Genomic DNA, 27,944 nt, shown 5'->3' on the forward strand with positions numbered 1-27,944 from the left:
TAATTTCCAGGTATATGACTAAATTAAGTTCATCAATACCAGGGAAAGAAGGTATTTTTTGTTTTAAGTGACCCACGAAGCTTTCTTTTCTTCAAGGAGATGGCACAAACTGATCCTCTACTTTCCTCACTCATCTTAAATAACTTTCCACTGTTACCACATATGAATAAAAACAATGGAAGAATTTATCATTAGAGACTGTGTGCCTGGATTTTATCTATAGCCTCTCTAGACATTTTCTAATATCTACAATAGTTTAGCAAAACCAGTCAATTCAAACATATCTTTGTAACACTCCCTGCCCTGACCAAATCCCCTCAAACATTAAAAAAAAATCACACACAATTGAAGTAAATTACCATAATTATTTCTCCCTTTTACATGGTAAAGTTTAACACTACATCCGAACTTTGAGTTACCAGAGTACACAGAATGCATAGCATAAATGCTGATAATGTTTGTGTATGTGGGCAACCACTATTAAATAGTAGCCTGGCTTAATTTTCCAATAGTTGCAAGTATCAAGCTAAACCTCTCTCTTTCTCTAACATACATCCATTGGTACTATTTGTCATCTGCAGCAAGAGAAGTCAACTTTTTCTTCCTTATGGTATTTCTTTCATGGATATGAAGATAGATCTTAGTTTTTTCAATCACTTCTTCTAGGGCATGATTTTCCAAACATCCTAGTCATTCCCTACATAAAACTCAATGAACTGAATTTACGTTTTCTAGTTTGGACTGAAGGGTTACCACAGTTCCTTTTCCTCTTTACATGGTAAGACTTTGGCCCTTATTAATTAACTTTGTAACCAAAATCTAGACCTTTCCTGTATCCACCTCCCAGCTATATGAAAAACTAGAAGAATTACTGCTACTGAAGAAAATGAGTACATATTATATGCCATGCCCATCTCTAACATTAATAGTATAGAGATCATAATCAAGTAAAAAAAACAAAACAAAAAAACCCCAAAATTGGTGAGGTGAAGTAAGTTCAGCTCTCTTAAATATTGTCAGCAGCATGATAATTGCATGTCATAATATATATTAAGAGCCTTAAATTTTTTAGAAATCCTTTTTTTTAAAATTTAAATTCAAGTAGTTAACATATAGTGTAACATTGGTTTCAGTAGTATTTAGTGATTCATCATTTACATATAACAGTAATCCTACTTACAAGACTATATGGAAAACCCCCAAAATACAAAAAATGTTTTATGAAGAAAACAATCACATAATTATCTATCATATTAGAATAAGGAACAAAGTTTCTGTCCAATAATATATACATATGATAGGATTATTATGTACCCATTAAAATGTTTCAAGAAACTCATAAATTTAGAAAATGTTTATAATATTAAGTGAAAAAAATCTGTAATACTATGACTATAGTATTACATTTTATAAAACAAAATAAAAATTATAAATTTAAAGAAATTTTTAAAAATTAAAATATTAAGAATGGTCATTACTAGGTAGAGAAATGGTGTGATTTTTATGCTTCTATACCTCCTAAATTTACTACAGTGAAGACTTTAATATTAAAATATTGTTTTTAATATTACATTTATATACATTTAATATGTTATATATTAAATATTATATATGTAATATATATTATATATAATACTAAAAACAATGATGTTTTATAATATATATTATAATATATATAATATATATATTATGCCAGGGGCATCTGGGTGGCTCAGTTGGTTAAACATCTGACTTCTGATTTCAACTCAGGTCATGATCTCACAGTTTGAGTTTTGAGCCCCGCATCTGGCTCTCCACTGACAGTGCGGAGGCTGCTTGGGATTCTCTCTCTCCCTCTCTCAAAATAAATAAATAAACTTAATAAAAATTGTTTTTTTTCAAAAATGATGACTATCATCCTTTTATTTCAGCTGCACGACAAGTCTCAAATTTTGACAAGTAACAGCAACACAGAGTTAATGACTAACACATGGTAAGTTAACAGAGAACTAAAAACTAGATGTGTAAGTAAGGCTGAGACAGAAAAAATAGTTCAATTAAAAATATACCATATTTACCACCTATAAAGCCAAAGCCCCTCATATGATGGAAACTAATGTGTAAGAAACAGATATTCATACATTCTGGCAGTGAAACAAAGAGAAAGAGTCCCATTCATGTTAAAAGACCACATATGGGAACTAAGCAAAGCAAAACAAAACTAAAACTGTATTAGGAAGGGTGGGAAGGAAATTTTCTGTCTCCCACTTCAAGTCTTTAGAGGAAACTTCTACCCTATATTTCTGATCACTTTTTCTCAACCCTTTCTTAAACGGACTCCTGCAGGAGTTATTGCTGATCTGGATGGTAAAAGTCTGGCATTCACTGTGTCTTTTTTACTAGAGTCAAGAACATGGTGCTTTTACTAACATGGTCAGGTTAGTGTATATAGCGGACTCTTCCTATCTCTTCCCATCATTTAGACTAAGCCAAGTGGGCCTCTGCAGTCCTAGCCAACCTCCTCTGCTTCTGACTGAATGGCTGAAAAGAATTGCCTCTTCTTGCAACTGGTTAGGTAAATGGAATCAAGACACAGGTAGGTAGGACCCAAAGTCAACACTTAAACCACATGGATTAAGTCATATTCTCCAACTTAGCCCCTATCAGTTATATTCTACCTGGGTGATGCAAGTAGTACACAATACCTACTTTACTGGTTAATAAATAAACCAATACTGATTCCTTTGCATTTTGCTATCGGCTGTGTGTGTGTGTGTGCGCGCGCGTGCGTGTGTGTGTGTATCCGTCTACTGCTTCTCTGGAGATTCTTTAAAAAAAAAAAAAAAGGAGGAATAAGAGGAACTGAAGTCCATCTTGCACCCTAATAACTATACAAACTAACAGTAGTAACAGTATGATTGAAGATGTTGGCAACGTGAAAAGAAAGAGATATATAGTACAAACAACTTAATCTTCATTTAGAGATATATCATAAAAGTACTTAAAACATATGTATGCTCATTTTCACTTTTAAAAAATAAAGTTCTTTTAAAATTATAAAGTTACACTTTTGAGAAACAAATAGCATTTTTAAAATGATAAATATACTTTTCAAGTATTATGACATCCTTCTTAATCTGGTATCAAGTCACAGTGAGCCTCTGCATCTCTAATCCTTAAGGTTGACACAATGTTAATAGACCCAAGACCAATACTCTTCAACTTAAAGTTCTCAAGAGGCAACCATCCAGCTAGTTTGTGAATTTTCTCAGGAGTCCACAATTATGAATAGCTTTTACAATGATTTGCTTATAAATACAGTATTACAGCCAGAAAATTAGCATTCAGGTACCAATGTTATACTTGCTACAATATACAGAGTGACTCAAAGGGAAAAAATAATTCTGATTACCTGGGCCTTTCTGGTACATCAGAAGGATTGCTGCAAAATGGTTCCTGGTAAATAGTTTCTGAAAGATCATGATCCAACAAAGTTGCCATAATTTCTTCCCTACTTGGCGGGGACATAAGTGGCTTCAAAATGTGAGCAGTTCGAGGGGTAAAACTGCCATTTTTAGATTGTGAGGGAGAGCTGGTAGACCTTGGTGAACTATCAGGAGTTGGTGTCAATATATCATTGTTTCTTGAAACATACAATTCTAAATCTTCAGAGGCTGCATCCACAAGTTCACCATCAGGGGAGGATAGTATTGTAGTAAAAGAGGCACTGACTGAGTCAAGAGACTGTTGCATCTCTTTTCTGGTATGACCTTGAATCCAGTCTGAAGTGCCTGGCTGTGAGAAGCTAAGAAACACTTCTTTGCTTACTGAACTTCTATTCAATCTGGATTTTTCGTTCAGACAGTCCTCTGTCTGCTGGACACAGAAAGAATCCATTATTGAATTAGAGCGAGCTGTTAGAGGATGAAAGCTACTTTTCCACTGGTTGTGGCGATGATTCTCATTGCTATCTACGGATGACTTCTCAAATAGTTCAGGACTTAGCGTACCTGATCTAATCCATGAGGTTGAGTCTGAGGCATGATGTTTTTTGTCTTCATCACACTTCTGGTTATCATGACTTAAAAACTCACTTTTTTCTATCGTTTGTCCTGGGAAAAGATCCTGAACTGCATCACTTAGGAACTTCTGTGGCAAATTCTGATCAGCAGGGACAAACTGACTTCCAGAATAAAAGCTACAAAATCCAGTTTGACCTATTGCATTAATATCAAAATTATAATTATGTTCAGGAGACAAGCTATCTTCAAGTGAATAACAACTCTCAAAACCTGGATCTGAAAAAAAGATGGGACTGTCATCCGATAGAGAGTTATCCACCTGGCCAGAGTTCTGTAAATTGAGAGAGTCTACTTTAAGAAGTTTGGGAATTTTTTCTTTAGGTTTTGTACTTCTAGGAGTTCGAGGTTTTCTTGAAGATGTTACTGATCGTGTTCGTTTAATTGTTTTGTTTTGCTCAAGGGAGCCAGAAATATTTTTGTTTGGTTGAGGTTTACTAGATGATGGGTCTTGCATAATATTTGCATTTTGTGCTTTTTGCTGTCTCTTCTGTAACAATTCTTTTAGAACTGCCAGTCCAGACTGGCCTTCACCAAATGCTGAAGGTGTTGACACATTTCGACTTTTACACTGAGAAAGTGCTTTGGTTTGTGAAATTGCTTCTGACAATGACCTCTGTTTTACCCTTTCAGGTTTAAAATTTGACATATCTAAAATAAAGCCCCTTTGTTTTTGCTCCCATGCTATTTGTTTGATTGGACTTCTCAAAGAAGTTACAAAGCAATTATTAGGCATTTGGCTTTCCTCTGAAGATGCATTTCCTGGAGTACAAGTTTCACTGTGCTTTGACTGTTCTGCCATGCACACAATCTGCTGCTGACTGTCTTTGCAATGCAAAAAGTTAGGGGCATATGCCTGGTCTGGCTTTGAGTCTAAAGAATTACGATATTCATTTAACTTTCCGATGGATGACAAATAGTTTTTTTGTGTATTTGCATTCTCTTCCGTCTTTGGAGACATTATACCCGAAGATATCTGTGTATTCTGGGCTACCTGAGATAAATGGTTGGAAAGATCAAATATGTTTTTTTGAATCAAAGTTGATTCCTTTAGAGTAAACATAGCACTTTGATTGTGAGACCTCTGGACATTAATTTTTGAGATTCCAGGTCCCAAAGAACTACAAACAACTGATGAATGCAAATCATCTCGTGAGCTGGGGAATGTTTGTAAATCAGGCTTCTTGCTTTCTAAGAAAGAAGAAAAGCAGCCAGATAAATTCTGTTGTGCATGAATTCCAGTGGGCAGGGGAGCAGAAAGGGGATGATCTACAGCAGAGCTCATTAGTGACACATCTTTCTGTTTAAAAAGTAGTTGAGAGCCTCCAGAACTATTTGAGGTCTCAGACACATTCTGATGTTTCAGCACAAACTTAACTTCAGCACCAGACTGAGATTTAATTTTTTCATCTTTCATTATGTGCTTTCTTGACATACCTTTCTCATTTGTTTTTTGTTTCTGTTTTGCTCTCGGTTTCTTTTTTCCATCATCTCCTAATTTATTTGTCTGATTTCGTTTGTTCCTTTTCTTAGTAACTACAGAAGGATTAACAAGCTTAGTTTTGGATTTCTTAACCTGCGCTCTTGCTCGACTATTTTTTTCCATACGAGAATTAACAGTCTTGTTATTACATGCATTAGGACCCTTAAAAAGCATTGCTTCTTTATCTGCAGCAGCCATCATTTCTTCAGCTCTTGGATCTGTGGGAGACCAGCAGCGAGGGGGAGAAGAATTTATGGGACTTGTGCTTCTCTCAGAAAGAAAACCTAGTTTAGACATAACGTCACTATAATTCAAGTCACAGTCTTCGGTTTCAGCATTGTAGGATGGTGAGGGAGGAGACAGGATAGCATGTGACCGTTTTCTCCTGAAAGACAAAGTTCTTTTAATATTTTCACTATTTGTCCTTTGTTGCTTACCAGTTTTTTTCTTTGCAGACTTATGTTTTGATTTTCTTCTGTGACTTTTCTTTGGTGTTAGTGGATAAATGGGATATTTGGTTGCAGGGGAGTCAGGAACTTTTGGCCAAAAATCCTTCAAAGGTGCAAGCTTTTTATATAGTTCCATTTTTTCCTCTGTCAATATAACTTGTTTTTCTTTAGAGTCTATTTTTCCTAGCTTCACAAGCATATTTTTTCTCCCTCTAAATCTATTAATAATAATATATTTTATGATGACAGGGGGCAACTTTTTAGACATTTTTCTTCGTTTTCGAGATTTGAGAGTTCCATCTAAACTTTCACCAATTTCCATGGGATGAGGTAGGCTAATTTTTGAGTTGTGTGTTACAAAACTTGACTCACTATCTTCAGTCTCATAATTCACCTTGCGTTTCGCTCTCAGTGTATATTTATTTCCATACAATCCAAAGGACTGCTCAGTTTCTAAGGTTCCATCTCCAAAGTGACAGTCTATAAAACCGTCTGTGGGGGTTTTATTTTCAAAAGCTCCACGAGTGACTTTAATTAAATCATTGGCCAATACATTATCCTTCTCAGGATTACTATTACAGGGATTATTTTGTATACAATTATCTTTTGTGGATACAGTTTCACTAGTTTTGGTAGAAGTCTCTTGATGACCTATAAGCTTCTTTTTATTTATTTTTAATCGGGACTGTTTACTGCTGGATTGTAGTTTGTATGTTACAGGCGAGAGTTTCTGTGGTCTACTGAGACAGTTAGAAAGAACAACACTGGGAAAAAACATATAATGTGCTGCTTGCTGGCTGAGGCTTGGCTTTTCAGTTTTATGTTCTTGAAACTCTTCATATCTAATTTTAAGTTTATTTAGCCCACTTTCATCAGCAATGCTATCAAGAGAATGTACCATAGTTCTATTCTCTCCTGAGCATGATAGCAATTCACAATTTTCAGTTAATGATGAAGGGAATAAACTATTCAGAGCTGTGCTGTTTCCTTTTTCATTTCCTTCAGAGGATAATTTACTTTTTGAATGACTAAGGTCAGAAAAGTTGAAAGAATTTTTGCCCAATGTACTTTCACTACTATGACGGTTCATATGGATAAAAGGGGCATCCTTATCAATTTTTCTAATGTTTGTATACTTTCTACTTGGTACTTGTCTTGTAACAGATGGGATATCTTCTTCATAATCAAAAATACTACTTTCACAGGAAGATACTGGGAGGATATCTTTCTTACTACTTTCTTTATGAGAGTTTTCTGAATGGACAGAACCGCTTAAAGATCCAGGGTATTTCATAGAGTAAGTGCTTTCATTTGTAAAAGAAGCAACTGAATGATCTAGACATTTTTCTATATTGTTTGGCTGTGGGAGGTCTTCAATTAAATCTTCCTTGTTTAAAACATGGGAAGAAAGGGCACTTGTGTGTTTACACTGAAAGGTAATCTTAGCAGAAGATGGGGGTTCTAATGTAGCAGCATCTTTGTGAAAGATGGAAGGTTTTACTGATAGCTTGCTCGTTGCAATCACAGAAGAGTGAGTTCTAGAATTTTCGTTGTTCAATGGATTGTCTGAAATGGGGGAAAAAAGAATTTATTTCACCTCCGTGCTTTTAATTTTTAAGATCTTTTCCCATGCTATCACCATGAAAGAAATTGTATGAAATTTTCTATGCTTAAAATGGTTGTCTCAACAAAAAGGTTGTTCCTATCATTAGAATAATAACTCAATCTAAATAATCAAGAGGCAGTCATACTTGATTAGTCATTATTTTAAACATATATTCCTTTGATCAGAAATAAATTATATTCATATTCAGTGCCTTTTTGGGGAATAGGGAAAAATACAGTCATCTTGAAAATTTTTCCTTAAGCAATATGCTTCTTTGCATTATCGCTTCAAATAAGCTATTTCTTTTTTTTCAAGTTTTTATTTAAATTCGTTAGTTAACATCTGAGCATATTTCTTGCAGTTTCTTATGCTACTTAAATGTTAACATGGTCAACTGATTAAAGTTTATGAAACTTTAAATCAGTGATTTACAAATGTTATCCTCTTAGAAATGAGAAAGAATCACATATCTACATACTCAAAGAAAAAATCTTGCAGGACAAAACGTAACAGTACTGTCAGAGCCTCACAGTTAGCCAATTTCATAAGAAAGTCTGATTACAGTTTTAAAATCAAATACATATTTAGCCCCTATGTAATGAAATGCTCATAGTGCATCAGTTTACTTACCACTATTTTCATCTGCAGTTCCATCTAACTGAGGTATAGAAAGATTGGCTAGAAGCAAACTGTTATTACTCCATTCCATTTCTTCTTCTGAAGACGAATCATCTTCTTCAGTTGAGCTTCTATGGTTATTTCTACACAGTGATCTAGAGAATATTAAGATTCGCTAGTGAGTACGATCATAGAAAAAAGCATGTCAGATTCGAACAGCTGCCTAATGTGATGCTATAATAATAAAACTAAAAAGATCTGAAAATTGTAACTTTAAAAATAAAAGCAGATTTATTTTGCTTTAGTATCACGTCCTATAAAAAGTTATTGCAGATAGACTTAAAATCCTTTTCATGTGAGCTACAGGACAACATCATTTCTGTATCCAAGCTCTGTAATATCCTAGATGATCATATCTAATCATGTTTTTTGTTTTTAAATAGGCTTCACAAAACCCAGCATAGAGCCCAACACGGGGCTTGAACTCATGACCCTAAGATCAAGACCTGAAATAAGATCAAGAGTCTGATGTTTAACCAACTGAGCCACCCTGGCACCCCTAAATTATGTTCTTCCATATATTCTCCCCTTCATCCTATCATTAAATATACACATATAACAGCATGGGTGAGAACCCAGTAACATCTAAAAAAGGTGGAATCTCAGCATATTTTAAGAAGTCTCCACAAATATACAATCTCTATACTGTGAACTGGAAACGAACAAATAGGTAAGCAAGGGGGTACGCCGGTCAGGTTGAAAGAGAAAACAACAGGGATCAGAGAGAGGCTAGGAAGTGGTAAAGGTGTTGGGTCAATCCCAGCAGTGGCTGTAAAGAGGGTTAATAAGGAATTCAGATGGGCTGTGAAATCCAGAATGACTTCATCTTTTATTGATTAAAATTTTTTCACTAGGTCCTAGGCTTGATATTTTCCCTTCTATTCGGATGGGCAAACTTACTTTCTATCTATACCTAGTTTTTCTTTCTCTTGTCTCAAAAATTTGAAAATGTCCCTTAATTATACATAGAACAGATTTTCCATTAAGCCTTTACCAAATCACAATTTGTCCTAAAGTCACTTTCTTAGGAGCTGAAAGAATTATTAGAGGTCATCTGGTCCAATTTTCTACTCAAAAACCTTATTTTTAATAGATGCTAAAACCTCCAGTTTTGCATTCTCAGTTTAAGGAGCTTGCTGTCTCACAGGGTAATTAATCTTTTCCACTGTTAATTTTTAGTGATTTTCTTCCTATATTACACAAAACTTTCCAATTTCCATACATTATTCCTGTTTTTGTCTGGTGTTGCTATACGTAGCCTATCTATGCTATATTTCACATGATAACCTTTAAAATATTTGAAGGCATTTATCATTTGCCCCATAATTCCTCTCTAATTAGACCAAACATCTATTCTTCGTACTGTTTTTTTTTTTTAAATGTTTATTTTTGAGAGAGAGATAGAGCATGAGTGGGGGAGGGGCAGAGAGAAGGAGACAGAATCTGAAGCAAGTTCCAGGCTCTGAGCTGCTAGCACAGAGCCCGATGTGGGGCTCAAACTCACGAACCATGAGATCATGACCTGAGCCGAAGTGGGACGCTCAACTGACTAAGCCACTCAAGTGCCCCTATTTTTTAAGGATGTTTATTTATTTATTCCAAAAGAGAGAGAGCGTGAGTAGGGTAGGGGTAGAGAAAGAGAAAAGAGAATCCTAAGCAGGCTCTACGCATAGCACGGAGCCCAACTTGGGGCTTGATCTCACAAATATGAGATCATGACCTGAGCCAAAATCAAGAGTTGGACATTCATCTGACTGAGCCACCAGGTGCCCCTTGTCACTGCTCTTTAAAAGTGTATGTTCACAGATCCTTCCTTTTCTTCCTCTTTTTTCTCTTTACTTTCTCAGGATTCTTAAAATATGGTATTCAGGGCAGAATAGAACATCCACTATACAAGAGAATTGAATGAGTCTTTTTCTAGACACCATACTTCTATTTTTCAATCTCTATCTAATATGCATTTATGACACGTTTATTAAATATTATGAAATGAAAGGTTTTGTTTTCCCAAGGTTGACTTGGGCATGGTTTTCACAGAATTGATTCAGTCAGTGAACATGTAAGCATTAATCATGGGATAAACCATGACTAGTATTTTAAACAGGGTGAAACTGGGGCGCCTGGGTGGCTCAGTCTGTTAAGCGTCCGACTTCGGCTCAGGTCATGATCTCACGGTCCGTGGGTTTGAGCCCCACGTCGGGCTCTGTGCTGACAGCTCAGAGCCTGGAGCCTGTTTCGGATTCTGTGTCTCCCTCTTTCTCTGACCCTCCCCTATTCATGCTCTCTCTCTCTCTCTCTCTGTCTCAAAAATAAATAAATGTTAAAAAAAAAAATTAAAAAAAAAATAAACAGGGTGACATTACTGATAACAAGTAGAGAGGGACTTTATAAGAATTTTGTATATTTGAATGTGAATTTACTGGATACAGGTATAAAGGTATAAATAGTTAAACAAGATAGAATCTAAGGAACTGTAGAAAAATGTTAATGTTATATTGGAGGTAAAAATCAAAGAAACAATACCAAAATAAAACAGTGAAGAAACAGATGGAAATAAGAAAAAGTAAAATGCCACAAGATCAAATAGAAATATCAAATAGTCAACACTTTGCTAAAAAATGAAAGAAGCAATCCAATTTATTACAGCAAGACAGCAAGACTTAACTACATCAAGTAAATATTATAATTACTTTATTAATAAAATCCAAAATCTGTTAGAATAATAAATGTTACCCCAGGTACAGCTGGTAGCCAATAATTAAATTCACTATTTTGGTAACCATATAACACTACAGACTTATTGTGCTCTTAATCAAGTAAAATCATGGCGTTCCCATAGAAATTATTAAGTCCAGAATGAACTAAAGGTCTATCCAGTCTATATTTATACAACGGATTCACTGAACCTAAACATATGACTCTCTATTAGGCATCACCTATTTAGTTTCAAGGTATTTCTGAATCTATATTCTGTCATCCAATGAATTACCAATCTCTAATGTTTGTGACAACGTCAATCTAATCTACCATGATAGTTGGCATTTAAGCAGTTAGGTAGTTTTTAAATTCAAATTCATGTATTCTTATCTATAAGGATGATACGTAAGATTTTACTAAAAAGCTTATTGAAATTAAGACTCAATATGATTATAACATTCCCTTAACTGACTATATTTAAAAAGGATATAAAGACGATAGAGCATGATTTGGACTCATGAAGGGTCCTGATATTCTCTACTTCCTTAAGTGCCGATAAAATGTTTATTTAATAATCATAATTATTACCCCTACTATAAATGAGTAGCAAGGAGAAGACCAGTTAAAAAGTGAATCATAGTATTCCAGATAAACGATAATGAAGGCCTAAATTAGGATATTACCTTGGGAAGGAGTGGGGTAGGACAGAACAAAGGCTATGGAGACAAGAGTTGACCGACACGACCAAACAATAAACAGGGGTATAAGGAGGGCAAGTCAAATAAAACACTGAAATTACAAACTTTCAGAAGTTGGTGAGGTGAGGGTAGAGAATTTATTATTACAGAAATAACAGTGAAACAAGAACAAAGCTATTTTTATAGGTTGATGTGGTTGAGGCATTTGATAGTTCATGGAAAGATTTATCAAGTTTATATATAAAAAACAACATACAGACGAGCTACAAAAAGCTTTATGTCTTTCACCTTACTTTCTTTTTTTTTTACTTTATAAATACAAGTTTGTTAACATTTAGTGTAATAATGATTTTACGAATAGAATTTAGTGATTCATCACTCACATTTAACACCCAGTGCTCATCCCAACAAGTGTCCTCCCTAATGCCCATCACCCATTTTAGCCCCACCCCCCCATACTCCTCAAGCAACCTCCAGTCTGTTCTCTGTATTTAAGAGTCTCTTGTGATTTGTCTCCTTCTCTGTTTTTATATTGTTTTTGCTTCCCTTCCCTTATGTTCATCTGTTTTGTATCTTAAATTCCACCATACTTTTTTTTTTTTGATTAGGAAATATTGGCAAAAGACATTTTATGACACTGTCGAGGGTCAAATCTATCAGGAAATCAAACACTGATTCTGTCTGGACCAGGTAGCATTAGTTCTTCAAAGGTCAAGGGCTGAGTCTCTGAATGATTTCTAACTGTCACAGCAAAGGGAGCTGAATACATTAAGCTAGGAAAAGTATAAAATAATATTACGCAGGTTTGGAATTTTCTACTCATAGAATGAAAATGGAATTCTTTGTAGGAACACAGTTTGAAAATATAGAAGAAAGGATTCTGATATACACCCAGATAACAAGGGGCCAGAAATTTTATTTTTAAGTAGTGTTGAGAAACTAGAGGAAATCTTACATGTATATTTAATATTTATGGATTAATCTCTTCCACCCTTCAATAATGGCGTTGAGGGTGAAAATTTCAAACAAAAGAGTTTGGAGGTTTTAGTATTGTCTACATAACTTTAAAGGAGAGGCATACTCGGTGTTTCAGTCTCAGAAGCCTAATCTTTTTCTACATACAGAGATACAACTCAAAGCAATCAGGCTCACAAGAGACTGATGTGGGGGCACCTGAGTGGCTCAGCTGGTTGAGCACCGACTTCGGCTCAGGTCACGATCTTGCAGTTCGTGGGTTCAAGCACCACGTTGGGCTCTGGGTTGACAGCTCAGAGCCTGGAGCCTGCTTCGGATTCTGTGTCTCCCTCTCTCTCTCTCTGCCCCTACCCTGCTCACACTCTGTCTTTCAAAAATGAATAGACATTAAAAAAAAGAGAGAGACTGATGTGGAAAACTATCTTATGCATTCAGCCATCTTATTCATTTAGCTTGAGAAATGAGCCAGAATATCAGTGTCTGTTTCTGAGACTCTTTTATTTTTAATATTTAATTCCTTCAGTCTAATCAGGCCTAAAAGCTTTTTCTTATTTTCAAGCTGACCCTGTAACTGTTACTCCAACCCATTAACAGTTTAACTCTCAGAAGGTATTCTTTTTCCCCAAATTCAGAGAGAAGGAGGCCTTCTACTTTGTCCCATTTATGATCCACACATATATAAACAGATGACTTCTGTAATTTAGGTTTATAGGGGAAATGGGAATTGAAGGAAGGTGGTCAAAAGGTACAAACTTACAGTTATAAGATAAGTACTAGGGATGTAATATACAACATGGTGGCTATAGTTACCACTCCTGTATGATAAAGAGGAAAGTTGTTAGAGTAAATCCTGAGAGTTCTTATTAAAAGAAGAAACATTTTTTTCCTCCCCTCCCCCCATTTCTTTTTACTGTATCTATCTGAGATGATGCATATTAACTAAACTTATTCTGGTAATCATTTCACAATGTATGTAAGTCAGACCTTTATGCTGTACAACTGAAACTCATACAGTGATGTAGGATAATTATATCTCAATAAAACTGCCAAAAATCCCCACTTAGATTTAATCTTTTTAAATGTAGCTTTTATTTTGCTTAGAATATGAAGCTTATGCCACATGAAAAACAAAGCACTACTTTAAAGGGATTTAAAAGAAGACTATTAGTTTATAAAGTATTTAACATTACGAATAATAGTAAATAATAATTTCTAATTAAAGGAGAGTGATAATGACAATAGGAAATTATTAAAGTAATGGAAATAACTAAAACGTTACCTCTTTTTGGCACAAGGTTCTTCAATATTGCTGTCCCATCTCTGAGACATCACCAAACTAAGCTCCATTTCCTCTTTTTCAATCTGTGGTTCATTTTCTTCATCATCACTATTTTGGGAATTTTTAGGGTTTCCAAAGAAATGACGTTGTGATGGCATCCTATTTCTTCCTGCCTGATATCCATCATTTTCCAAACCAGCAAGAAGATGTACCAGAGCCTCATCAGGACTACTGTCCACTATAAAACAAGTGAAGCATCACTAACAAATAACTTTTCAACAGAATTCAGATCGGTTATAAAACAACAAAATCACAGATGTTGGCACATACTGAAAGAATACAGCTGACTTCTTTGTTGATGTAGCTCTCTTATCAAAGTGTGATGTCTTTGGACTACTTGCACTGGAATGATTTTGTGTCTTCCCAGACCCCATCCTATATCTAAGGAATCAGAATTTCTGAGGTAGGGCCCAGGAATCTGCATTTAACAAGCTGCCCAAACTGTTACTGCACAAGTAAGCTTGAGGAGCACTAAACAACATCCAGTCACTAGTGTTCAAACATAAAATATGTAATAAATGTATGATTGATGCTAAGCAAGAAGTGCCTTAAAAACAATACATGTGAACATCTTATCCTCACTTAAGTTTTATTTAGCTCACAGGATAGACAAATGAAACCTGCAGTTGAACAACACAAGAAAGCTTTTAAGTGGTTAATGACATTATTTTAAAAACCTTGAAGACTACAATGATGCCATATGAGGCATAGTACATATGCCACTTCATATGTACTAGGGTTGCCAAATCAAAGACAAACCATAAGTACTGGCAAGGGAGTAAAGAAATTAGAACCTTTCCACACTGTTGATCAGTGTAAAATGGTGCAGCAGCTTTGGAAAAAAGCTTGATGGATCCTCAAGATGTTACACAGTTACCATAAGATACAGAAATTCCACTCTTGATATATACCCAAGATAACTAAAAACATACGTCCACACAAAAACACATGAATAACCACAGCAGCATTATTCATAACTGCCAAACAAAATGGAAACGACTCACATATCCATCATCCTACGAATGGATAAATGAACGATGTTACATCCCTATGATGGAATATTCTTCAGTAGTGAAAAGGAATGAAGTACTGACACATGCTACAACTTGGATGAAACCTAAAAACATTATGCTAAGTGGAAGAAACCACCAACAAAAGTTACATGATTTCCATTTATATGAAATAACCAAAATTGGTAAATCCGGTAAAGGAGAAAATAGATCAGTGGTTGTCAAGAGCTGAGAGGAGGAAAGAATGAGAAGTAACTGCTAATGGTTATGGGTTTTTTTGGGGGGGGGTGCTAAAAATGTCCTGGGTTGATAGTGGTAATGGTTGCATAACTCTGTGAACATGATAAAATTCACTGTACACACCAGAAGGTAAATTTTATGGTTATGTGAAATATTTCAATAAAAGCTATTATTAAAAAAAAAGACCATGAAGATGGAGGTTTGCTCGAAGCTAATACATAACTTTTTTCTCTGTCAAATGAGATAATATACTCCCTATTTACGAAAATATCAGGTTTCAGGTTTTCTTCACTGACATTAAAGAAATTGGTTCACATACGCTACCAAACATAAGGCCAAAATAAAAGATACTTGCTTGCAAAAGCCAGTTTGGCAAAAATCTTTCTTAAACCTAGAACTGCAATCCATTTTTCCTGTCTCATTCTTAAAAACAAGACTAGTATTACCAAATGAACTACAGATATTTGACTTGCACTTCTTTGACTAACACAGAGAATGCATTTGTGACTAACACATAAATTCCAAGCTTAGGGCAAGGTGGAATTTATCTACTAATGATACATTTTATTTGCCTAATGTAATGAAATAAGGATATACCTCTCTCACTCTTTTTTTCAATTCTTTCATTTTCTTTGCGTTCCTCTCTTTTAGCTGCCTATTTTTTCTTTGGATCATTTCTTTCTTGATATGCCATTCATTTATAAAAGAAGAAAGTTTCCTACTCTTGTCCAAATTGTTCTTGAAATATGACTGTGTACAATAATTTTGGAACTGGTCCTAGTCAATTTGTGTTCCATTCGAATGAAAATGAAGATAACAGACAGAGGACACTGTAGAAAGCTGGGAACACAATTGATGCCATCTCTCATTTGATACAGTAAGAATGGAAAAAATACAAAGTTCACAATAAAAGAAACATAAAATCATGACACCAAGCAAAACAAGAGGCATGAAACTCAATGACATATCACTTTCTGCAATGAAATTTTAATTTAATGTTTATTTTTGAGAGACAGAGTGCAAGGGCATGAGCAGGGGAGGGACAGAGATAGAAGGAAAGAGAGAATCCCAAGCAGGAGAGTGCAGAGCCCAATGTGGGGCTTGATCATGACCTGAGCCAAAATTAAGAGCCTGACACTTAACCAACTGAGCCACCCAATGCCCCATAATGAAATTTTAAATAAATTTCTGAACAAGATGGCAGTAATTTCGACTAAATTAATGAAATGAAATCTAGCAAATGTCTTATGATGCTAATGAAAATGCATCTAGGGAAATGCAAAAACACACAGAAATAACTGTCATGTTCTATACTAGCCAAAAACTAATGACTCAAAAAGAATTGTTCAGGAAATTTCTGATACTCACAAAGGAAGACTCAATTATGGTATTTAATTATGTACTAAACTTTGGAGAATTTTGAATTCAAAATGAATGCATTTTCCCCCTAAAACAATATGGCTGTTCTCCAACCAAAGTGAAGTTAAAAAAAAAAAAAAAAGGAAGTGGGGGTGGGGGCACCTGGGTGACTCAGTCAGTTAAGCGTCTGACTTTGGCTCAGGTCACGATCTCATAGTTCATGGTTTAAGCCCAGTGTCAGGCTCCATGCTGACAGTGCGGAGCCCTCTTGGGATATATTCTCTCTCTCTCTCTCTCTCTCTCTGTCTCTCTCTCTGTCTCTCTCTCTGTCTCTCTCTCACTGCCCCCCCCCCACTGTCCCTCCCCGACATGTGCTTTCTCTCCCTCTCAAAATAAACTTAAAAAAAAAAAAAAAAAAAAAAAAAAAGAAAGGAAAGGAATTCTTTTCTTTCACAATTGTTTTTTTAGGAAAAGCTGTGTAGCTACTTCATTTAATTCAAGGCTTCATTTTTATACTTACAATAAGGATTTACTGAACATGCAACATTAACCTCTTTAAACCAAAGGAAAAATCCCCCCTCACATACATACTTTCATTGATTAAAATACTGAAAATTTGTAGTAGAATCATTACTTACAGAAAACTGGTGACTCATTCAGTCTTTGGGTCAGAGGCTGAAAAGTCTGACTATTTTCCATGAGGTTCAAAATTGCTTCTTCATTAATAAGAGCTTCCTCCACTTTGTGTATAGTGTGACCTTAAGATGACAAAAAATACAAAAACATTAAAGCAATGGCTTAAATCTAAAATTTATTGTTAAGAATTTGTGCAAATTAGGAAACATGACAATGCAAACCTATTTAAAAATTTGAGGCATTAGTGATATATATGTTAAATAAAAACATAATAAAACTTAGTAAAAGCCACAGGAATAGTCACGTGGATTAAAAAAAAAAAAAAAAAGAAAGAAACAAGGACCTTGAATCTGTAATTCACTAAATATTTACAATCTCATTAATCCTACCCAGCTTGTACAGTTATATTACTCTGATAAAAATCATTGCAAATTAAAATATACAAAGGGAAAAGTGTAATACAATTCTTTATTCTCTATGGCTTAAAACTGTAAATTTTACACTTTTCAGCTTTCAACTCATGATCTAAAAATTTCTTCCAGAGCCTAAATGTCCATCAACTGATGAATGGATAAAAAAACTGTGGTTTATATACACAATGGAGTACTACGTGGCAATGAGAAAGAATGGAATATGGCCTTTTGTAGCAACATGGATGGAACTGGAGAGTGTTTTGCTAAGTGAAATGAGCCATACAGACAAAGACAGATACCATATGGTTTCACTCTTATGTGGATCCTGAGAAACTTAACAGAAACCCATGCGGGAGGGGAAGGAAAAAAAAAAAAAAAGAGGTTAGAGTGCAAGAGAGCCAAAGCATAAGAGACTCTTAAAAACTGAGAACAAACTGAGGGTTGATGGGGGGTGGGAGGGAGTGGAGGGTGGGTGATGGGTATTGAGGAGGGCACCTTTTGGGATGAGCACTGGGTGTTGTATGGAAACCAATTTGACAATAAATTTCATATACTGAAAAAAAAAAAAGAACTCAAAACGGTTTCACAACACCAAAAAATAAATAAATAAATAAATAAATAAATAATTTTTTTTCAACATTTGATTTTTATAAGTCTAATTGTACAAAGGGATTCAATAATTTTAAGAATAAAGATAAAATTGGGGTGCCTGGGTGGCTCAGTCGGTTGAGTGTCCGGCTTCAGCTCAGGTCATGATCACACGGTTTGTGAGTTCAAGCCCCGCGTTGGGCTCCATGCTGACAGCTCAGAGCCTGGAGCCTGCTTCCAATTCTGTGTCTCCCTCTCTCTCTGCTCCTCCCCCATTCATGCTGTCTCTCTCTCTCTCTCTCAAAAATAAATAAACATTAAAAAAAAAAGAATAAAGATAAAATGAGTCTCATATTATAATCTAGTCAAAGAGAGAGAGTAACAATAAAAAGCAAATAGTAGTAGGATAAAAAAGACTACAGCAAAAAAGGGCATGTAGTTACAGCTAACTGGAAAACAGTTCTGTTTTTCTACTTCTGGTATGCAGACTTAAAACTAAGTGCTTTCAACAGTTTTTCAAAAAGTTAAAGTCTTCAGGAAAAAGTTTTTTAAAAGTTTATTTATTTGAGAGAGAGTGCATGTGTTCACATGTGCATGAGGTGGGGAGGGGTAGGGGGGGGGGAAGAATCCCAAGCAAGCTCTGCACTCTCAGCACAGAGCCCAATATGGGGCTTGACCTCACGAACTGTGAAATTATGACCTGAGCCAAAATCAAGAGTTGGATGCTTAGCCAACTGAGCCAGCCAGGTGCCCCTCAGGAAGAAATATTTTTAACACATCCTAGGACACAGTGGGCTAATAAAGAGTATTTCATCAAAACAAAAGAACAAATATACAAACTGTGAAAAATAGCTCATCCCCAAGCAAAAGACAACTGAGAGGATCAGTAAAAACAAAAGCTGGTTCTCAGAATGTTAATAATAAAATAGACAAGACTGACAAGAATGATCAAAACAAAATAGAAGGCATAAATAATGTTAGAAATAAAAGTGAAAGTACCAAAAATAAGAGAGATATTAAAGTATTACTATGAACAACTTTATACCAAAAACATGGAAAAATCAGATAAAATGAATAATTTCTTAGGAAAAACATGATATAAAACCAGACTCAAACAGAAATAGAAATCTTGAGTAGACTTGTAACAGTTATGGAAATTGAACTAGTAGTTCAAAATCCACTCACTCTATTTTCAGTCCCAACACAAAATTCACCCACTATTCAGTTTGGATGTTTTTATAGATGAGATCTATCAAATCTCTAAGAAATAGATTATACAAATCCAATAAAAATTGTGTTTTGTTTTTAATTGCAGTATAGCTGACATAATGTGTTATATTTGTTTCAGGTTTTCAACATAGTGATCTGACAATTTTATACACCATTAAAATTCTTGAAAAAAGTTAGAAATAAACGAAACTCCACAACTCACTTAATGAAGCAAAGTATGAATCTTTCTTGGTTAAAAACAAAAAGTATAAATTCCAAACAAAGTGTTAGCAAAGTAGACATAGCAATGTTTCAAAAAACACCACACCATGACAAAGAAGAGTTATTTCAGTAGTGCACACATAACTTGACATTAGAAAATAAAAATTATTTTAATGTAACTATATTATCAGAGGGTAATAAAAGGGAAAAAAAAGTGACTATTTCAAATTCAGAAAATTTGGTAAAATTTCATTTAATACCCATTCATGAGTTTTGAAAAACTAAACTTCATAGCAAAGAAAGAGGAGAGATATTAACCTAATTAAAGTTATCTACCAACATCCTGTAGTAAATTTCATATTTAATGATGAAATATAGAAGCCTTTCCCTTCAAAACCAGGAAAAAGACCATTATTTCTAACTAGCATTATTCTAGAGTTCTTAAACAATGCATTAAAAAAATTTTAAGTATGAAGATGGGAAAAGAAGTAGTAAAGTTGTTATTTACACATGATGACTCTACACACAAAATATCCAATAGAAAAGACATATAAAACTATTAGTACTAGGGTGTGTTGGTGGCTCAGTTGGTTAAGCATCAGGCTCCTGATTTTGGCTCAGGTCATGATCTCATGGACCGTGCGATTCCAGGTCCGGTTCAATGCGGACAGCACGCGGAGCCTCCTTGGGATTCACTCCATCTCTCTCTCTCTGTCCCTCCCCTGCGTAAGTGTGTGCACGCATGCTCACTCTCTCCCTCCCTCAAAATAAAAAGAAACATTAAAAAAAACTATTCGCGGTAATAAAAGTTGCTGTATATAAGACTGACATACAAAAGTTCAGTGAAGCTCCTAAATACCGGTAATTAGAAGATGTGATTTTTGAAAGATAAACTCCTAAGTGCAACAATTAAGACACCTGGAGTATCTCTAATAAAAGATATCAAATTTTACAAAAGAAAATGGCAAAACTCTATTAAAAGATACGAAAGAAGACCTAGTAAAATGAGAAATATATCATGTTCATAGAGGAGATGATTTGGCACACAGAAAGATTAAAAATGTTAATTAATCAGTATATAAATTCAATAAAATCCCAGAAATGAACAATCGGATACTAAAATTAATAGGGGACAGTTTTTTGTTTTTTGTTTTTTTTTTCAAAGATCAAGAGTAGGGGCACCTGGCTGGCTCAGTCAGTGGAGTGTACTAGTCTTGATCTCAGGGTTTTGAGTTCGAGCCCCATGTTGTGTGTAGAGGTTACTTGAAATAAAAAAAATCTTAAAAAAAAAAAAAGATCAAAAGCAGATAAGACAATTTTGAAGGTGAACAAGTTAAGGTCTGCCCTTGATATATATCAACACTTACATGTCAATAGTAATTACAGCAATGTGACATTAACGTAGGGGAATGTGACTGCATGACTGAAGTGAGAGAATTCAGTGGGAATAAAATTTTTTTCAGTAAATATGTTGAAAAACTAGCTATTTATATTTAGAAAAATAGATACAATTAGATCCTTATTATATTCAAGTAACATTTCAGATGCATTGAAGACCTAAAAGTGAAAAACCAAATTGTAAGCACACATAAGCCTTACGGATACACTTGCATTACATCAGGGTAGGAAAGGACTTGTAAACCAGGTACAAAAACCAAACCATTAAGGAAAAAGAAGTTGTTAAATGGATATCAAAATTGAAGATGTGCAAATAAACCTAACCAAAGATGTAAAAGATCGGTATGCTGAAAACGATAGAAAACTTATGAAAGAAACTGAAGAAGACACAAAGAAATGGAAAAAGATTCCATGCTCATGGATTCAAAGAATAAACATTGTTAAAATGTCAATAACACCCAAAGCTATCTACACATTCAATGCAATCCCAATCAAAATTGCACCGGCATTCTTCTCAAAATTAGAACAAACAATCCTAAAATTTGTATGGAACCACAAAAGACCCCGAATAGCCAAAGTAATGTTGAAAAAGAAAACCAAAGCAGGAGGCATCACAATCCCAGACTTTAGCCTCTACTACAAAGCTGTAATCATCAAGACAGTATGGTAGTGGCAGAAAAAACAGACACGTAGACCAATGGAATACAGAACCCAGAATTGGACCCACAAATATATGGCCAACTAATCTTTGACAAAGCAGGAAAAAGTATCCAATGGAAAAAATACATTCTCTTTAGCAAATGATGCTGGGAGAACTGAAGAGCAACATGCAGAAGAATGAAACTAGACCACTTTTTCACCATACACAAAAATAAACTCAAAATGGATGAAAGACCTAAATGTGAGACAGGAAACCACCACAATCCTAGAGGAGAAAGCACGCAAAAACCTCTTCGACCTCAGCTGCAGCAACTTAACACATCTCCGCAGGAAAGGGAAACAAAAGCAAAAATGAACTATTGGGACTTCATCAAGATAAAAAGTTTCTGCATGGCAAAGGAAACAATCAGCAAAACTAAAAGGCAACCAACGGAATGGGAAAAGATATTTGCAAATGACATATCGGATAAAGTGTTAGTATCCAAAATCTATAAAGAATTTACTAGACTCAACACCTGAAAAACAAATAATCCAGTGAAGTAATGGGCAGAACACATGAATAGACACTTTTCCAAAGAAGACATCCAGATGGCTAACAGACACATGAAAAGATGCTCAACATCACTCACCATCAGGGAAATACAAATCAAAACCACACTGAGATACCACCTCACACCAGTCAGAGTGTCTAAAATGAACAACTCAGGAAACAACAGATGCTGGCAAGAATGTGGAGAAATGGGTACCCTCCTCTTGCACTGTTGGTTGGAATGCAAACTGGTGCAGCCACTCTGGAAAACAGTGTGGAGGTTCCTCAAAAAATTAAAAATAGAACTACCCTACAACCCAGCAATAGCACTACTAGGAATTTATCCAAAGGATACAGGAATGCTGATTCATAGGGGCACAGGTACCCCCAATGTTTTCAGCAGTGCTTTCAACAAGAGCCAAATTATGGAAAGAGCCTAAACGTCCATCAGCTGATGAATGGATAAAGAAGATGTGGCTTATATATACAATGGAATACTACTTGGCAATGAGAAAGAATGAAATGCTGCCAGTTGCAGCAACGTGGATGGAACTGGAGGATATTATGCTAAGTGAAATAAATCAGAGAAAGACAGATATCATATGTTTTCACTCATATGTGGAACTTGAGAAACTTAACAGAAGACCATAGGGGAAGAGAAGGGGAAAAAAAAAGTTACAAACAGAGAGGGAGGGAGGCAAACGATGAGACTCTTAAATACAGAGAACAAATCTTGATGATTACAGAGAACAAACTGACTCTTAAATACAGGTTGATGGGGTTGGGGGAGAGGGGAAAATGGGTGATGGGCATTGAGGACAGCACATGTTGGGATGAGCACTAGGTACTGTAGACAAGCGATGAATCACAGGAATCTACCCCCAAAACCAAGAGCACACTGTATATACACTGTATGTTAGCCAAGTTGACAATAAATTACATTAAAAAATTATTAAAAAAATAAATAGCAAAAAAATGTCATGAGAACATAATGCACACATGGTGACTACAGTCAAAAAACAAAAACAAAAAAACGAAATTGAAGATGTGCAAACACTTAAAATGAGCCACAAATATGAATAAGCAATTCTCAGATAAAAAACACAAATGCTCAAAGTTATTAGCAATCAGGACATGCAAATTAAACTAAGAAGATTCCATTTCAAAGAATCAGAATGGCAAAAAAAAACATTTTTTAACGTTTATTTATTTTTGAGACAGAGAGAGACAGAGCATGAATGGGGGAGGGTCAGAGAGAGAGGGAGACACAGAATCTGAAACAGGCTCCAGGCTCTGAGCGGTCAGCACAGAGCCCGACGCGGGGCTCGAACTCACGGACCACGAGATCATGACCTGAGCTGAAGTCAGACGCTCAAACGACTGAGCCACCCAGGCGCCCCAAAAAATTTTAAATATAAGCTCTAGGGGTGCCTGGGTGGCTTAGTCAGTTAAGTGTCTGACTCTTGATCTTGGCTCAGGTCATGCTCTCATGGTCTGTGAGTTTGAGCCCTGTATCAGGTGGGTCTGTGCTGATGGCATGGGGCCCGCTTGGGATTCTCTCTCTCCTCTCTCTCTCTCTCAAAATAAATAAAAGAATTTAAATATAAGCTCTAATACATTGTGGGAATGTAAACTTAGATATAATCATTTTACAGACTAATTTTTGTAATATGGTATTACTACTATAATGATGTTTTTATTGTTAACATACTTTGAAATCTGAAAAATGGAGCTCTAAAAATAACAGAGCTTATGGGTGGAAAGGTTAAGGCAAAACCAATGCAACTTTGTAACCACAGCACTAACAAATTCCAATAAGTGGCACCCAAGGAGATAACTCTGATCAGCCCAGTGTGGCTAGAAGCTGTCATAGTGGATATTAAAATGCTCTGAAAATAACAGTATGGAAATGCTGGGTACATTTTTTATTAGAGTGCAGCTGGCAGATGCTAAGAAAAGCAAATGCAAGCAGAACTCTGAGCCAGTAGGCTGCCATTAAGGGGAGCTCAAGAGATCTCAGGTGTAACTTGCCATGAGTCCGAGATTGCACAATGCTGGGATGCATCTCTTAGGGAGGGGGAAGCCCTGAGTGTAGATGCTCATTTTGAATTGTAGTTTAATATGGTCAAGAGGGGTGCCTGGATGGCTCAGTCGGTTAGGTGTCTGGCTCTTGATTTTGCCTAAGGTCATGATCTCAGGGTCATGAGATTGAGCTCCATGTTGGACTCTGCGCTCTCTCCCTACCCCTCTCCTCTTCTCAAGAAATAAATAAAATAAAGTCTTTAAAAATATATATGGTCAAAAGAGCCTCTGCTGCTAATGAGGCAGTATAAAAGAGGCTTTTCTATTACTGCTTAAAGCTGTAATTTTACTCCTGCTACTCTGGCTCCCTTGCTTAGAAAAACTGCATATGAAACAATGTGACTATGGAATAAAACTTTGATTATTCTTTTATTTACCAACTGTGTATAAGCTAACTACATTTTTACAGAAACTCTATTAGAACATATGCTATCTAGGTAGAGTACATATACCCTAAGACCTGGCAAATTACACTTCTATATGTCTTCTATAGAGACACTCTTGCATACAGCCACAAAATGACAGAAATAACACTATTAATAACAGTGCAAAAGTGAAAATCATCTAATAGTTGTAGAGGGCTAATAAACTTGTTTGGTCATACAAAGGAACACTAATCAGCAGCTGAAGTGAGTGAACTAGAAACATGTATGAACAAAGATAGATCAAAGTTGTAATATGTTGACATAAAAGATACTCAACATCATTAGTGATGAGGGAAATGATAATTAAAGCCATAATGAGATGCCATTTCACACACTAGGATGGCTATACAAAAAAAGACAAATAACAAGTGTTAGTGAGGATGCAGGATCATTGGAACCTTCACATACTGATGGAGGAAATGTAAACCAGTGTAATCACTGTGGAAAACAGTTTTGTAGTTTATGCAAAAGTTAAATACAAGTTCATCAAATGAGCCAGCAATTCCACTACTTGGTGTCTCTCGAGAGAAATGAAAACACTACATCCACACAAACACCTACATACAAGTGTTCACGTCAGCATTAAGAGCCAAAAAGTGAAAATAACTCAAATATCAATCAACTGATGACTGAATTAACAAAATATGGTATATCCATACAATGAAATACTATCCGGCAATAAAAAGGAAAGAAATATTGATAGATACTACAATACAGATGAACCTGAAACATTAAGCTAAATGAAAGAAGACACAAAAGATCACATATTGTAGGATTTCATTTATATGATACACCCAGAAAAGGCAGATCTTGAGACAAGAAAGTGGATTAGAGGTTACTTGGGGTTGGAGATGAGAACGGATATGACTGCACATGGACACAAGGAATCCTCTGAGGTGAAGCAGGTGTTCTAAAATGGAATTATGGGGATGCCTGCACAGCTCTATAAACTTCCGATAAATCAATCAATTGTACACCTTGAATGAGTGCATATTATATTATACAAATTATACCTCAATTAATAAAAAACTATGTCGAATGAAAAAAGCAAGTTGCTTACTTTATGCCAAGTAGGACCCTATTTTATGTAAGATTTTAAATATAAAATAACAGTATATATCATGGACATACCTATATAAGAAAATATAAAATCATATATGGGAACAGTTTACACCAACTTAGAATAGTGCTTACATCTAGAGATCAAGAAAAGGTAAAGGAATGGGAGAAACTTAGCTAATTCAACCAAGTAGTAATATTAACCGTGCCAGATATACAGATGTCTATTATAGTATTTTCTGCATACTTGAAAACCTCACCTTTGCTCAACTCTGTATCTTTGTGGACTTCTACCAGATTAGCTGGCGTACACTGAAGAATATCAGGAGACAGAACTTCAGAGTGCAATGTTAACTCAGCAGAGAACTCCTGAGATCCATCGCTGTAGTCCACAGATCCTGATAATGTTCTGGTTAATTAAAACATATCCTTTATAACAAACTAGATAACAAAGCAATAAAATTAGTTTTGAGATCTATAATAAATAACGACTTACACAGAGAAATCATTCTGTTTGAGAATTTCCTGAAGTCTCTTCTGAAAAATTTTTTCACTTTCTGTTGCTGGCACAAACCTGCGATCTTTGAATTTCAAAAGTGCATTAAAAAATGTAGATAACGAATGACATATTTTCCTTTTTCTTAGAGTAGCTTTTAAAATGGTAACAATTTCTTATCTTTCTCTTGACACACATAATACCACCTAAAAGTAGTTCTACCATAACAGCAAACAAAAGAGAAATGGTTGTTAATGAAGCTATAAAATTACGCACTTAAAGTCAGTTCAAGATTAAGTTCTATAATTATAACTTAAATCTAAAACAAAAACACTGTTCTGTACCTATAAATGTATTGCACACTCTGAACCTAGAAACTTCTACCCTATAAAATATAATAGTTCTATTTTAGAAGGCATTCAAAATTTACCACAGCATTTTTAGATGACAAGACAAGACATAATAAAAATTTTAATTGGACTTCAATGTATGCTTACTGCTATATTACAAATATATTTACCTTCTGAATTAGGTCTTTTATTCTTTTACTTTTATTTAAAAATTTTTTTGTGTACATGGCATTTATGTAAGCCCTCAAATTCTTTTTGTAGAATATATAAAATGAGTATTTTCTTCAAAGCTGTATAAGATGATTAAAGTGGGAGTTTATATGAACAAAATAGTGTGGTGTCTCTAAGTTGGGACCCATGATCTTCTGTGAGTATTCTGGCTCATTTGGAAATACAAAAGGCTAGAATATACTAGAAAATAAAAAAGGAGCAAAGAGGTGGGGCAAGAGGTAAGGTGAAAACCAAGGACAATGAGGATGCCAATTCTTGGGCGGGCAGGGGCGGATAGAAGGAGAGAACAATGAATGACACCTGGGAGATAAAGAATTACAGTTCAGAGCAATGACAATAGGAAAAAATATACAGAACAGAAAGGTAATTTGAAAAGTAAAATTTAATGTTAAGGTAAAAACTCAATGGCTTAAACTTTTCCATTAGAATATCTGGTGTAAAAAAAAAAAATGTCACCAGAATACTATTAGGTTTATACCTTGTGATTCGGGTTGGCTAATTTGAGAAGTTTCATTTCTGTTTCTTCGCCGTTGCTTTTCATCTTCCCATATGGCCTGGAGACCAGGGTTTCCACCAATTTGAGCTATAATTACAACAATACTTCAATACGACAAGGGTCAAAGTAAAAAATACTTGCTCAAAAAAAGAAATTCAAACTTTAAAAAAATAAGTACTGACTTAAAAAAAAACAAAAACAACCATTTACCTGTTTTGTGTAACATAATGACCAAACTACCCAACCTACATTTATTACTCCTTTTTGTTTTCCTCCTACTGGCTCCCCAAAACCCAGCAAGTGGTGAATAAGACCAAAATATCTGATGACAGCCAATATACCTAAGAGTCCCCTCCCTTTTATATAAACTGAAAATTGTAAGTTTAAAAGACAGAGTATATTAAATTCTTTAATGATGGCTAATGTATTTAGTGTCACACTTACTTTAGGCTTATGTCTATGCAAACATACTCACATGAATGAAAATATTAATGAAAAAATAATGACCATCTCATCAGAGGTTAAGAAATCTTCATAACATTTTGCATCCTCCTTCTA

The 27,944-nt window shown here is 35.1% G+C and overlaps 1 protein-coding gene and 1 long non-coding RNA gene across 4 annotated transcripts in view; one reads left to right on the forward strand and one right to left on the reverse strand.

The window, feature by feature from the left end:
* Window positions 1-27,944, reverse strand: part of REV3L (REV3 like, DNA directed polymerase zeta catalytic subunit) — a 172,413-nt gene that overhangs the window by 68,333 nt on the left and 76,136 nt on the right. For all 3 annotated transcript variants that reach the window (XM_042986999.1, XM_042987000.1, XM_042987001.1), the window contains exons 7-13: window positions 27,369-27,473; window positions 26,310-26,394; window positions 26,074-26,222; window positions 17,231-17,350; window positions 13,924-14,161; window positions 8,227-8,369; window positions 3,392-7,556 (exon numbers count right to left, since the gene is read on the reverse strand). In XM_042986999.1, coding sequence (XP_042842933.1) covers window positions 3,392-7,556; window positions 8,227-8,369; window positions 13,924-14,161; window positions 17,231-17,350; window positions 26,074-26,222; window positions 26,310-26,394; window positions 27,369-27,473 — 5,005 coding nt within the window. The remainder of the gene's footprint in view (window positions 1-3,391; window positions 7,557-8,226; window positions 8,370-13,923; window positions 14,162-17,230; window positions 17,351-26,073; window positions 26,223-26,309; window positions 26,395-27,368; window positions 27,474-27,944) is intronic.
* LOC102957952 overlaps window positions 1-27,944 on the forward strand; it is a 41,811-nt gene that overhangs the window by 969 nt on the left and 12,898 nt on the right. Inside the window, exons 2-3 of the long non-coding RNA XR_006217810.1 lie at window positions 1,911-1,972; window positions 2,463-2,575. This is a non-coding gene — a long non-coding RNA (uncharacterized LOC102957952). The remainder of the gene's footprint in view (window positions 1-1,910; window positions 1,973-2,462; window positions 2,576-27,944) is intronic.

Source organism: Panthera tigris, chromosome B2 (genome assembly GCF_018350195.1).
Source record: "Panthera tigris isolate Pti1 chromosome B2, P.tigris_Pti1_mat1.1, whole genome shotgun sequence".
In the NCBI taxonomy this organism is placed as follows: Eukaryota; Metazoa; Chordata; class Mammalia; order Carnivora; family Felidae; genus Panthera; species Panthera tigris.